Raw genomic sequence first — 13,397 nt, forward strand, 5'->3', positions numbered from 1 at the left:
GATATGAGCGAACAACATCACTCCGACTCTTCACCAAACTGACAAAATCAGTCCGCTCACTGACGAGCCGGAGCTTCACTTGTGTGAACTGTGTGTCTGTGTGTGTGACTCAGGTTGACTGTGGCGAGCGAGGTGGGTCGTAACGCGCTACATTTACTCCGTTACTAATACTTGAGTAACTTTTTGAATAAATTGTAATTTTAGGAGTAGTTTTATTGCAACATACTTTTACTTTTACTTGAGTACATATTTGAAGAAAGAACGGTACTTTTACGCCGTTCCATTTGGCTACGTGACGGTCGTTACCTTATTTTTTTATATATTTTATTTATTACATGCGAGAGCTATTTCTCTCATGATTTCTCTCCCCGGGGACGTCTTCAGCCAACATCTCTATCACGTGACTATTTCAACCAATAAAAACCAGAGTAAACAAAGCAGGACGAGCTCCCGTCAAGTTGTTATGTTGCTTAGCTACACACTGCAGGTTTAAGTAATAAGGTTGATAATGTAACAAAGTACACCAACATTTTGTATGTGTGATAACAACCTATTACATTATGTAAATGTAGATACTAATTATCACACTTATTTTGCTCCCTTCATAGTGTGATAACTGATGCCAAATGTGATATGATCTTCCTTTATGCACTCAACGTTTTGTTACATTATCAACCAGTTATTACATTATTAGTTTTACAACAAAAAAATGTGTATTACATTATGCGTCCTTATTAGTTCTTATAGGCCTCGCATGAGCATATGTTGGTCTACTTGTCTTATTTACTTCTGCTCGATAAAACAATGGAAGTTGTTATAACGAAAAACTGCCTCAATGTGGCAGCCTAACTACCCTGTGGGTGGCAGCAGTGCGCTGCGTCTGCCGCAGAGTGCAGCAAGCGCCTGAAGAAGAGTTCTCGCGTCACTTCCGCTTCTCCTCAACAATGGCGTCCTCCACGACGGGAGACGGCGTGAGTGAAGCACAAACTGAGAAAAAGGGGAAAAAGACGAAAAGTCAAGGTAAGTCACCTATTCTGCCAAGGCGCACACGATTAATTGACACCAAGCGACCCTTTCGCTGTGAAATAGACCTGAAGTTGTCGGTTTATTGGCGTGTTTACATGTCTTCTGCAAGGCACGCTGGGATTAGCACTAGACTAGCATGTGAAGGGTCGCGTGTTGTAAACATCTGTTGATTGTTATTTTTAAAGATACTTTCCCGTTGTCTGATCCGCTTTGAGCTCACGAGAGGAAAATGACATTGGCAATTCTGTTCGTTTATGTGCTGATTAATCTTAAGGATAAGCCTTTATAAGAAGTATACTTCATGCCCCCAGTCACTACTGTAAACTAGACCATCGCCTCCATGTCAGCTTCCACCACTGTTCTTAAGAACTCTTCATGTTCTTATTTGTCTTTGTACATCGTCACAAAGCTGTGGTGCATTGGACCCAAAAGTAGCCTTTTGAATGATTGGGCCAATATACGAAGACAGCAGTGTCGCTCCTAAACTGACATACATACAATTGTTGTACTTGAGATGTCAAACTTCACCATTATAATCCTGATGTCCCGTGTCAAGCTGTCGTGGATGAAACTGATCTCCTGACTGTTCCTGAGGGATGGAAGGAGCCGTCGTTCACCAAGGACGACAACCCCCGCGGTCTGCTGGAGGAGAGCAGCTTCGCCACACTCTTCCCCAAATACAGAGAGGCGTATCTGAAAGAGTGCTGGCCTCTGGTGGAGAAGGCCTTAGGAGACGTGGTAAGTTGAGAGTTGTTCCCTTAAACAAAACATCTGGTCTGTTTTGTTAGATGAATTCCAATTTCCATATTTTTCTGTCTCTTACGTAGATTCACAAGCACAATAATTGCTGATGGTTATAAAAATGGAAATCGGTCTTTCTTAATACAGTATTTGTGTTTGCTATTTTAGTGGATTCTATTGGCCTCGTCGGATACAATGCAGATTATTATTTTTTATTATATTCCCTGTGAGGTTCCCAACATGTGTTTCTTCTCTCCCCAGCACATCAAAGCCTCTCTGGACCTGATCGAGGGAAGCGTCACCGTTTGCACCACCAAGAAAACCTACGACCCGTACGCCATAGTGAGGGCCAGGGATCTCATCAAGCTGCTGGCCAGGAGTGTGCCATTCGAACAGGTAAGAACAGGGGTGTCCAAACTTTTTTCACTGAGCACCCTTTCATCAAAGATTTGGTTTCTTGAAGGTCGTTCCCTTTGCTTTGGAAAAAAAAACCTTAAATCGGTTTGGCAAAAGCAGCAAACGCAAATACCCTGCGTTCCAAATCACATGCTTTTTCTTTTTACTACACTACATACTAATGTACAGAAGAGTTTTAGGGCCACAGGAGAGAGAAAAAAATCAGATAAGGAAGATTTATTTTCATTATGTCGATAAATGTCAAGAATAAAGACGAATACTCCAAAGTGCTATTGGCGTTGGTGGGGCATTTGTGTATTTTCAGCATACTACAATTGACGTGCATGTATTGGGACATCATAAATCTTTTTTCTAGGGATGCACCGAAATGAAAATTCTTGGCCGAAACCGAATAAAATGAAACAGTTGGCCGAATGGCCGAAGCCGAATACCGAAAGAGGCTTTTGCAGTTTTGTTTATTTATTTTGCCACTTCTTTCAACATTGCATACATGAACTCCCAAATGTTCTCCTCAAACATAGCCTACAACTAAAAAGCAACCTTAAATAAATAAAGAAACAGTAAAACCTTCAAATCTAAGAGTAAAATTAACATTTTACTAGGAATGTGATTGTGAACCACTCATTGATTTGTACCTTGACTTATATGAGGAAGAATCTACAAAAAGATCGACTTATTGCCATTTTTTTGACAATGACAATATGATTATCATTTTCGCCGTCAAACCCGTTTTTTTTTTTGCGCTGCGGCTCTCACCGGCGAGGTGTCAGTGAATGACACCGTTACCAACCGTTAGTTTCACTGGGTGAATCGCTGCTTCGCTCACGCAAGGCTTTTGTGTTTCTAATGTGATAAAACATCAGTCTTGGACGAGCGTTTTATCTTAATGCTGCTTAAAGCATTGCAATGCGCCGTGTTTCATCCAGTTTGAAAAAATGCTCCCACACTGGACTCCGACATAATCATGCACGCAGCCTACAGACTGCTTCTGCTGCGCGCTCCCGACCAGACGTGGACTCGCATACACGGTTACGTCTCTCTTTACTTCCATTTCCTGGTTTGCAAGCGCGCAGCTCTTTTAAAAAAATATTTCCTTATTGTCATTTAGTTTGTCAATATTCGGTAATTTTGTTCGGCCTTTTAACTGTTTCGGGCCGAAACCGAAAATTACTTATTTTGCCATTTTCGGTGGCCGAATGTTCGGTGCATCCCTACTTTTTTCTGGCATACTAATGCCAATCCCCATACTAAAGTATGGGGATTGGAACGCAGGGACAGTAATGCTGGCTCCCTGTACATACTACTCTCTTGCTTCTAGGCCGTGCGGATATTACAGGATGACGTGGCGTGTGACATCATCAAAGTTGGGACGGTGGTTCGGAACAGAGAGCGCTTTGTGAAGCGGAGACAGCGGCTGATTGGTCCCAAGGGCTCCACCCTCAAAGTGAGTTCCACTGTAAAAACAAATGTACATGAACACAGGTCTTACCTCCTGGGAATGAGCAGTTATCTCTGAGTTACTACTTTCCTTTTATTTTTGTTTGGAAGGAAAAAACCTTGATGGTGACTTGCTTCCATATCCAGGCTGACCTAATATTCCTTCATAGATTGAAAACCTGTGTAATATGAATAGGGAAATACATTGCCGTTACAATGTTTTGCACTAACTCCTCACCAAACATGTGCCCTCTAAACTGCATTTTGGGATATGTGTCACTAGGTGGCAGCATTGTATCTTATCAGCCACAAAATCAGTGTTGGCTTTCAATAGAGCATTGAAGCAACTTTGTTCACAGATCATTTCTTTTACAGTTTTTTAAGATTGCTAAACCACAGTGGGCACAACTGGAGAGACAAGTGCAAAACTCTAACAACAGTATGCAGAGCAGCGGTTCATTCGGACCAAACTGTAGCTCGTTTTTCATTGCTTAAACACAATTTTCAAAACTCTACACACCTATCTCATGGCTTAACCACAGCCTGCACAACACTGTAGATTTCCAGCACTTTTTTCAAATGCTAACACACTGCTGCCACAACTGTAAACCACACATTCAAAACAGAATGAATGCATTTCAAACACTGCAGATTGCAATTTCAACTGAAACACTAAATTGTCTTGTTTTAGACTTGTTGGTGAACATTTATACAGTATAAAGGGAAAGCTCAAAAATATATATTTTTTGGGAAATGGACCAAGTAAGACAGGTTGTTGGAGGGTGAAGAGTGGCAGTGAGAGTGTGGATGTGTGGAGGAAGACATAGAGCTGTAATGTCTGATGAAATACAGTAAGGGCTACACTGATAGACCCTGTTGTGAATCATGGTCTCTCATTGAGAGAGGCAGGGTTGAGAGTGCAAAAATCTAAAGTTGCATCTGTAATATGAATTTTCCAGCAAACAAACAGCTTAGAGTTGCATCCTTACAAGTAGAAGTAAATGACAACATTACAGGAATTGATTTCTGTATCACAATAATAGAATATTTACACAGATGAATACTACATTTGGAAATGTTTTCAATAAAATATACAAAATGTGTATCTATTGAAGCAAACTTCTGATTTTCTTTTCTTTGTTTTCCTAAAAAAAACTGGTATGTTATAAAATAAACAATTTCATGTGAAAGAATTTCACCCTTTCATCAAAGAAAATATTACATAATTTGTGTGAAATAACTAAAATGATTCAAACTGTTAAGATTAAAAGTTTGTAATTTATGTATTGGGGTTTGATGCTAGTGTTTGTACTCTGAGCAGGTTCTGAGTGACAGTGTGTGTTATCTCAATGAGGCTGGTTCATAGTGTTTGCTGCACTGAACCTGTTTTGCAGGTGAAGTGAACTGTTCAGCTCCAGTGACTGTAAATAGTACAGACTGTAGTTAGAGTTTTGCACATTGAGCTACAGTTGTGCCCACTGTGGGTTAGCGATCGAAAAAAACTGTAAAGTCAGGAGTTAAATTAACTTGGTGTATTGTCCCCTTTTCCCCAGGCACTAGAGTTGTTGACCAACTGCTACGTGATGGTGCAGGGCAACACAGTGTCGGCCCTGGGCCCATTCAACGGCCTGAAGGAGGTAAGAACTACACAGAGAAAAATTGTAAAGAAACAAAATCATACTCGCATGAATTATAAAATAAAATGTCCTGACAATTTGTACGTTCCTCATCTATTATATATAAAAAATAAATCTTAATTAAGACTGAATACTCAAATCAGAATATTTAAAACAAAAACACAGCGGCTGTACAAATAATTTATCATTTTCTCTGTTGTGTGTAAAGGTACGTAAAGTGGTGATGGACACGATGAAGAACATTCACCCCATCTACAACATCAAGGTATGTTGACAGATGTTGGCAATAGCTCTACAGCAACACACACACAGATGTATTCATGCCCAATGAAGATACTTTCCATCCTTGTTCTTGATATCCTGACTGAGAAAAATCTCTCTGGGATTGACGCCATGGTTGGCTCAACCTGGAGCTGAGGGCATCCATTATTTAAATACTGTCAATTATGAGTCTGACAGCGTTATAGAAGGACAATGCTGATCCGGTGAAGTTGGTTCAAATCATTGTTATCATATATTAACAGAGGTCACCAGTGCTTGTGGTTTAAATAAATGACTATATGACTACTGGAGTAGTTGGCCGATAGCATTATGTTCTTGCGTGGTCCGCCGGTACGTACTGTCCGTCCAGACCATTCTTGTGAGTGGAATATCTTAAGAATGCTTTGGGGGATTTCTTTTTTTAAACTTAACAATACTTTCCACTCTTCACTCAAAGGTAAAGTTCACTGTGCCCTCATGTCTCTCTTAAGAAAATGGTGCACAAACTCACACTTTTGATTAGAAGATGAACTGATTACATTCAAAGGTCACTGTGACCTAACGCATTGTGAACGCATTATCTCAAGAATGCAAGTTGGCACAAATGTCGACTCCGACTCAAAATGAACTGAATAGATTTTCCAAGTCAAAAGTCACTGCAACTGTACACATTTTCAGGTGGCAGAGAACTTGGACCATATTGTATCTTCTAAGGATAAGCTTATTTTTTGTGATCAGTATTTGGACTCACGAAAACAGTTGTTATTTGCCACTGAGATACAGTATGAGTCCATCACATGCTACCTTATTTGAAGAGAAGAGTCTTGTATTAACTGTTGCCTTGCTGGTTTTTACTCTTAGGCAAATAAAATGCTTCCTAATATTTTCCTTGCACTAGTTTTGTCTGAAACAGTTTCGGTTGCTATTGAGAGATTATATTTGAGATTCAACACAGAATTAACATCTTGCTTTAACCACTAAACCTGTGTAATTCCGTATCTAAATCCAGTGGTGATAAAATAAAAAATAAAAATACATTTTAATGCAGACGTTGCTGACTGCATGACAATACACCGAAGTATCACATTTTTTTAAATTCCTTTTACTCCACCCACTCCCCAACACCCCCGTTCCATATTGTGTGACTTGTCTGGAACCAAACCAGACCCTGATGATCAAGCGCGAGCTGTCCAAAGACCCCGACCTGAAGCTGCAGAGCTGGGAACGCTTCCTGCCAAAGTTCCGCCACAAGAACCTGGCCAAGCGCAAGGAACCCAAGAAGAAGAGCGTCAAGAGGGAGTACACACCCTTCCCCCCAGCACAGCCCCAGAGCCAGGTGAGAGGATGAAAACACACTCGTACATTGTCTATTATTAATGCAGTAAAATGGGCTGCTCCGATGGCATAGTGGATAGAGCGCGTACCATATTGGCTCCGGCCTTCGTAGCAGTGGTCGCGGGTTCAAATCCGAACCGTGGACCTTTACTCCAGGTCATCCCCCCTCTCTCTCTGTCTCCCCATTTCAACTCTGTACTGTCTAATAAAGCTTGACAATACCAACAAATATTCTTTTAAAAAAAAGAATGCAGTAATATTAGTTTACTTCATTTAAGAGCTTTAGATAACTTGTAGCGTATCACGTTTATGCTTACTTGCTCGTAAAGTGTTCAGATTTAGAGAAAAGCTACTTTAAAAGTTTTTGTTGACTGTTCATCGTATAACAAGATTTACCTGAATGTGAACTAACCCATAGGAATGTTTTCCCAATGTTTGAACCCCCCTATTTGGACTAATGAACACATTGAGACGATATGTTCAGATATATTTTAACACTGTGTATCATCTTTGCAGGTTGATAGGGAGCTGGCCACAGGAGAATTCTTCCTGCGTGACAGTGTGAAAAAGAGGAAGAAGATGGAAGAGATCAAGGTGAGTGATGAGTGGACTCAGTGCCTGTTATCATGAGGGATATAACAGTAGATAAAGCCAGCTGTCTTCAGGCCACGAGACCACGTTCTGTGTTAGAGCCTGTCTCTTTAAGCCCCGCCTTCCAAAAAGCCCAGTCTGCTCTGATTGGCCCTGAATCTACCTGTCGGTTTGGATCTAACTGGCAATCAGACTAGAGGTATCTGGGGGGTGTGGCTTATCACAGGTGGAGGTAGTGTTAAGTTAGGTTGGTAATGAGATGGCGTGGCTTCTCCCCTTACGACGTCATAAGGGGAGTGAAATCTGACTGGGGTTTTTGAACTGTGGTGAAGGAAAAAGAGAGGGTTGTTTTTTCCTCATACTTTGGGAGTCTCCAGCAGGCCCGTTTGCAGAACATAATGACTCGGGGTGCATCTGAGATTAGAAGGGGTGCAAAAAAAAATTAATTATGCAATTTGAGAAATATTTCAATGTATAATTTCTAAATTTCACTATACCTACTATGTTTGTTTAACATAGTAATCTCCGTCTTTGTCTAATACTGGATTTTTATTTTGAGATTTTCACAAGCTCTGAATAAGGTGACGTGTCAGAAACTAAACCCCTGTAGGTAGGTCTGGGGGCATCGTTTGTGTTTTTAACATGTAATCGGAGCATTCTGGTGCATTCTGGGGAAAAGAATAAAATAAAAAGTCAACATTTATTATAGTTAAGATGAATAGTAAAATTAACAAAACATAACTTGCTAGCAGCCAGATGCTTAACAACTGGACTGAGGGACGGATGACCACTAGCTTTTGCTAATGTTATTGGGGCTACTACTAGCCAAATATATCTTGAATATCTAAAAATTAAATAAACCTTTATTGATCAAATTCTTCATAATTGGAACTACTTACAAAAAAATAACTAAAAAAAAGTTTTATTTTTTTTCCTGTTGCTGTTGTGGGCAGTAGATGCAGTGCTGCTGGCGAGTGGTGATGAATGTCAATCTTACATGTCTGTCATTCACGCGTAGGCCTACATCAGGGGAATAGACAGTCCATATGATCGTACCTTGACCGGTTTTCACCGGTCTTACAAAAGGGGAAAAAACTTGTTAACTTGCTCACCCGCTCGCTGACACACGGAGCCGGTGAGCGAGCGAGAGAGAAAGCGAGAGAGAAAGCAAGAGAGAAACAGTAACGTCACCTTAGCAATAACTACAGCAACTTGAAGGCTGTCATACAGCAATTTTATATATCTTTTTAAAGTAGGCTATATTAATAATATTTTTCAATCCGTCCTCTTTCTCCAATAGAGGGTGTGCAAACATTTCAATTGAGGGTGCAATGCATGCTTATGCACCCTCGTAGAACCGGGCCTGGGGCCTCATTTATAAAGCTTGCGGCGCACAAAAACCTTGCGGCGCACAAAAACCTTGCGTAGACGGACAGAAATGTGCGGGAAAATGTGCGTTGGCAAACGTTGGTATTTATAAAAACATTCTTTGCGGAGAAGTTTGCGTATTCCCACGCCAACTTTCGATCATGCGTAGAGCTACCGCAAGGTTTTCCTGACTCGGGGAATCAGCGACACTCAATGGCAACACCACGAAATAAAGCTCAGTCATCAGAAAAACCCAGACAAATGATGCTTGGCACCCAATATATTTAGTCAATAAAATGTATAAGCTTACCTATAGTTGCGAATATATGGCTACTGTAGTCTATGGCATGCAGTTGTGATGTAGGTTGAATTACTTATCAAGTAGCCTAGGTCTACATGTTTTGGTTATATTTTATAAGTTGAATCTTATAGCACTACTCTATAATAATATCCTATACGTCGGGAGGTGTTTCCGTGAGTGGCCAGCGGGAGAGCAAATTTTAAGAGGTGTGTAAAAAGTAGTTTTGTACAAAGTTAAGCCCAACAGATATTAATTAAAACTATATATTTCGTTAGATAAAATCATGTTATGAATTTAGCAAATCATTACACACATCTCTTTCCCATAACAATTCACCCTGGAAGATTAAACTATAATCTGACGTTGTTGGAAATGTGTGGATCTCACTCGAATAGACTACAGGCATTATTTCACTTGTCACACCATTTTATATAGGCTTACTACAGGTACACTAATACGTGATACAGCACAAAGTTGAGCGAAACTGCTTTACAAAGACAAAACGACTGTGCCAATCATGATATGTGATCAGTGCGCGCGTTTGTGTTTGTGTGACAGTCAGTGTTAATTTCGTAGACCAAGACTATGACGAAAAATATAATTTAACTGACACTATAGTCTACGAATAGGAACTAGACGAAACTGTTAGGGCGGGACGAATGGAGAAGAGATCCAATCAGAACTACTCTTTTTGTGGGACAAGTTGGGAAGAAATCCAATCAGTGCAAAGCAGCGAATGCAACCCTGTGTCGGTGAAAATCGACGGGAGACCGCGCAGGTGTGAGCGGGTGGAGTGAGCCGCTGTGCTGAAAAACTCTGCGGTATGATGGACAAAAATGATAGTCAGGGATATCCTGCCCGTTAACGATGTCTAGGGGAACGGCTAAGTTCCGCGATCTGTTTGTAGTAGGCTCTGTCTCGAGTTTGAATACACAGAGCCATGTGAAACTGCCGCCTCCGTCCGTTAGTTTCTGTTTTTAAGTTACAATCAACTCCGACGCATGGACAGCGTTCAATTAAAACCTCTAATTGTATTATCTAAAAAGCTTTGATGCAAAAGAAGTCCGAACACACACAGCCGCAGCAGTGTTGCTTAAAGGAGGGCGCAGTTGCTCAAATTTATCAGCACCTGAACTGCGTGCTGCTGCTGCCCAGGGGCGGCCTTAACGATCTCGGGGCCCGTTTCAAGACCTAGTGTGGGGCCCCCCACTTTTTTTAAATATTTTCTTTATTTATTTATTTTTTTCATAAATAATGCTTGTGCATGCTCCCCGCAAAAAGAAAAAAGATTGTGGAATCCAGTTGGTTCATAGACAGATCATGAGATGATGGACCCCCGGGCACAGGCTCTTAAAGCCCCCCCTCCCCTCTATCCAGTCAGGTACACTGATTTTATGTGAGATTATTACTAATGAAATAGAATACATGTTTTGTATTACAACCATTAAATATGTGTCTGTATTGCATATTCAAACCTTAATACCATTCAATGAAGAAAAACACTTAGTCGACGAAGTCCGCTGTAGATTTAGTCAAACTAAAATCTGCTTATATTTAGTAGACTAGACTAGACTAAGACTAAAACATTTTAGATGACTAGAATAGGACTAAGACTAAATGGTGTGATATTCAAAAGACTAAGACTAAGACTAAATCAGAATTTGCTGCCAAAATTAACACTGGTGACAGTTACTGCAGCACATACACGTCACAGGCTTTCTTCCTTCCCAGTCGCTTTCTTTGCGGCCGGTTGCCTCGATTTCTCCTCACGTCAGTAAAAATTCCGTGCTTATTAAGAGAGTCATCATATTCAGGAGCTATTTAGCATTCGCCATGTATGGTAGATTGTCGGATGAAATTGGGAGGTGAAGTGGGAGAAAAGTAGTGGGAAAAGTAAAGAGAGAAGCAGGGGAAAGGGCGGGGCCGAGGGCTCTATGGACGAATTATGCGATGCTACGGGCAAATAAGCATGAAGTAGGTAGGAAAACATCTTACTTTATTCTCCGCAGTGTCTGCATTATTGATTTAGTGGGTGCAACAATGTAGGCTAGGTTCCAAACAGGATCTCTCAATCTTCCTCCGTCTGTCTCAATTTTGTTTGCTAGCTGTCTTGTCTACGCATAAACGGACACCTGCCGTGTGCGTGTGTGTGTGTGTCAATATTTTTGCCTATGAGTACGACGATGGTGAATGAATCGAGTTACGAGAGATGGAGAGAGCGACAGCGAGAGAGAGAAACTGTAATAGGCTATACAGCTGTTTATAAACAGGCATAATAAAAGTATGCGATTAATTAATCACAGAGCCTGTAATTAATTAGATACATTTTTTTTAATCGCTTGACAGCCCTAAATAAGATATTTGGAAGATGCAAAGTTGCATCATATTCTGAGAACCGGCAATTGTGTAACTGTCATTGTTGTTGTTTCTCAGGTGAAACAAGCCGAAGCTCTGACCAAGAAGCAGGAAGAGAGAAACAAAGCGTTCATTGCTCCTAAGGAGAAACCTTTAATGAAGAAAAGCACTAAAGGTAAGAGCTGGAGCAAGCCTTTACCTGAGAGCAAAGTGTTTGATATGACACTGTAACAGTACTCACTACACTGTAACAGTACATCTTACCTTACGCACTACACTGTAACAGTACATCTTACCTTACTCTCTCCCTGTCTGTCCCAGATCCGTCAGAAGGCAAACTGGACATTGAAGCCATTAAGGAGAAAGTGAAAAAAGCCAAGACCAAGAAGCTGGGCGCTCCACCAGTGAGCCCAGCGCCTCCGCCAACCATCACAAACAAGAAGAAGAAGAACAAAGGCAAAAGCAAAGGCTAACCCACAGGCTTCCATAACCACTGTTGTACAGTGTACCATGGGATTGGGTGGCCATATTGGACAAAAGGAAAAGGCTCTGTAAGGACACAGGGACATGGGATGTCACACAAACGCAGTGTGGTTTTTGTTTTCCTAGATCTACATGGAGCTATCATGGACGTTTTAACTGAGCTCCTGTTGTTGTGAATATTGTCTATCCATGTAACTTTGTACCTCCTTTTGTATCTCCAGAGCAATTCTCAGACCACCAGTGATTGATGTCATACATTTCTAGATTTTGTACGGCCAGTATTTATGTTTCAAAAATATATTTTCTCCTTCCTTAAGCACCGTCGGATCAGACGGAACTGTAGAATTTAAAGGAAGATTTTTAACAACCTGGATCTAATATTTGTAGGTTTGCCATTATTCTTTTTGGTCAGAAAAAAAACACATTGTCCCAGCAGCTTTATTGTAAGTTTAGTATGGTTATTTGACACAGGTTTATAGTCCATACTAATGGCTGGTCAGAACTACTAAAAAATTTAATCCGATGGTAGTTATATCATCCAATTTTCGAGATGGAAAGATTTGCAGAGTTGTGCTTTTTAACATTAAATAACTATTGTACAGTTTGTTTGATTTTCTTCTTTGTTATGTGGGGTATTAGAGCAAGCTATCAACACATTAAGTTTAAGTGTTTACCATGGTTAGCAACAAACAGTTGCCCATTTACTCATCCAGACAAAAATAGCATTCATTTCCAGCAAAGTCCATTATTCGATGTGGTTTAGCTCTTATTGTGCTCCATAGCACCAATGTTCACCAGCTAGCTGCTAACTCCATTTGTTAGGTGCTGAGCAGGGAGCACAGAGCTGATATAACAAAGCTGCTTTTGAAGAGAACGGCTACACAGTCAAAAAATTTAAACATTAACCTAAATTAAATTTATTTTATCAACAGATCCAACAAAATTGTATTGGGTTATTTAATAGCAAACACGTTAAGATAATCTTAAATTCATAAATTATCATTGCAAGAACACAATGATTATGTATTGAGCCAAATAAAATGAATGACTTCTGATCAAAAGGGAGCCTTCTTATTGTATACTGTAGATGTCCTTTCAACATATATGAGTAGAAGTCAAATACATTTTAACATTTGGTTTTCATCGAATTTATTTTGTACTTATTAATTGCGGCAGGAGCCATACAAATGTATTTAGCACATACATCTTGTGGTGAACCGGCACAGAAGAAAAGAATAGACACTATCACATTGACTTTATTAGACTCATTTAAATGTATTAATTCTAAATTGAATGAAAATAAAAAGGGTTGGATTAAATTATACAGGTGAAACTCGAAAAATTTTAATATCGTGCAAAAGTTCATTTATTTCAGTAATTCAACTTTATAGGTGAAAATAATATATTATACAGACTCATTACATGCAAAGTGAGATATGTGAAGC

At 40.1% G+C, this 13,397-nt stretch overlaps 1 protein-coding gene across 1 annotated transcript; it reads left to right on the plus strand.

Annotated features, from left to right (window-relative positions):
- Positions 1-925: 925 nt before the first annotated feature.
- On the plus strand, positions 926-12,771 carry krr1 (KRR1 small subunit processome component homolog). The gene is made up of 10 exons (XM_080050778.1): positions 926-1,020; positions 1,583-1,764; positions 2,029-2,163; positions 3,503-3,628; positions 5,175-5,258; positions 5,467-5,523; positions 6,685-6,855; positions 7,371-7,448; positions 11,548-11,644; positions 11,791-12,771. Exons 1-10 carry the CDS (start codon positions 945-947, stop codon positions 11,940-11,942), a joined length of 1,158 nt encoding a protein of 385 aa, XP_079906904.1. The 5' UTR covers positions 926-944; the 3' UTR covers positions 11,943-12,771.
- Positions 12,772-13,397: the final 626 nt, after the last annotated feature.

The sequence above is a fragment of the Ammodytes marinus genome (assembly GCF_949987685.1).
Source record: "Ammodytes marinus genome assembly, chromosome: 22".
Classification (NCBI taxonomy): Eukaryota; Metazoa; Chordata; class Actinopteri; order Uranoscopiformes; family Ammodytidae; genus Ammodytes; species Ammodytes marinus.

Coding starts and splice junctions, on each gene's coding strand:
- krr1 (XM_080050778.1), top strand. CDS start 945: ATGGCGTCCTCCACGACGGGAGACGGCGTGAGTGAAGCACAAACTGAG. Junction 1,765..2,028: donor AGAAGGCCTTAGGAGACGTG/GTAAGTTGAGAG, acceptor TTCTCTCCCCAG/CACATCAAAGCCTCTCTGGA. Junction 3,629..5,174: donor CCAAGGGCTCCACCCTCAAA/GTGAGTTCCACT, acceptor CCTTTTCCCCAG/GCACTAGAGTTGTTGACCAA.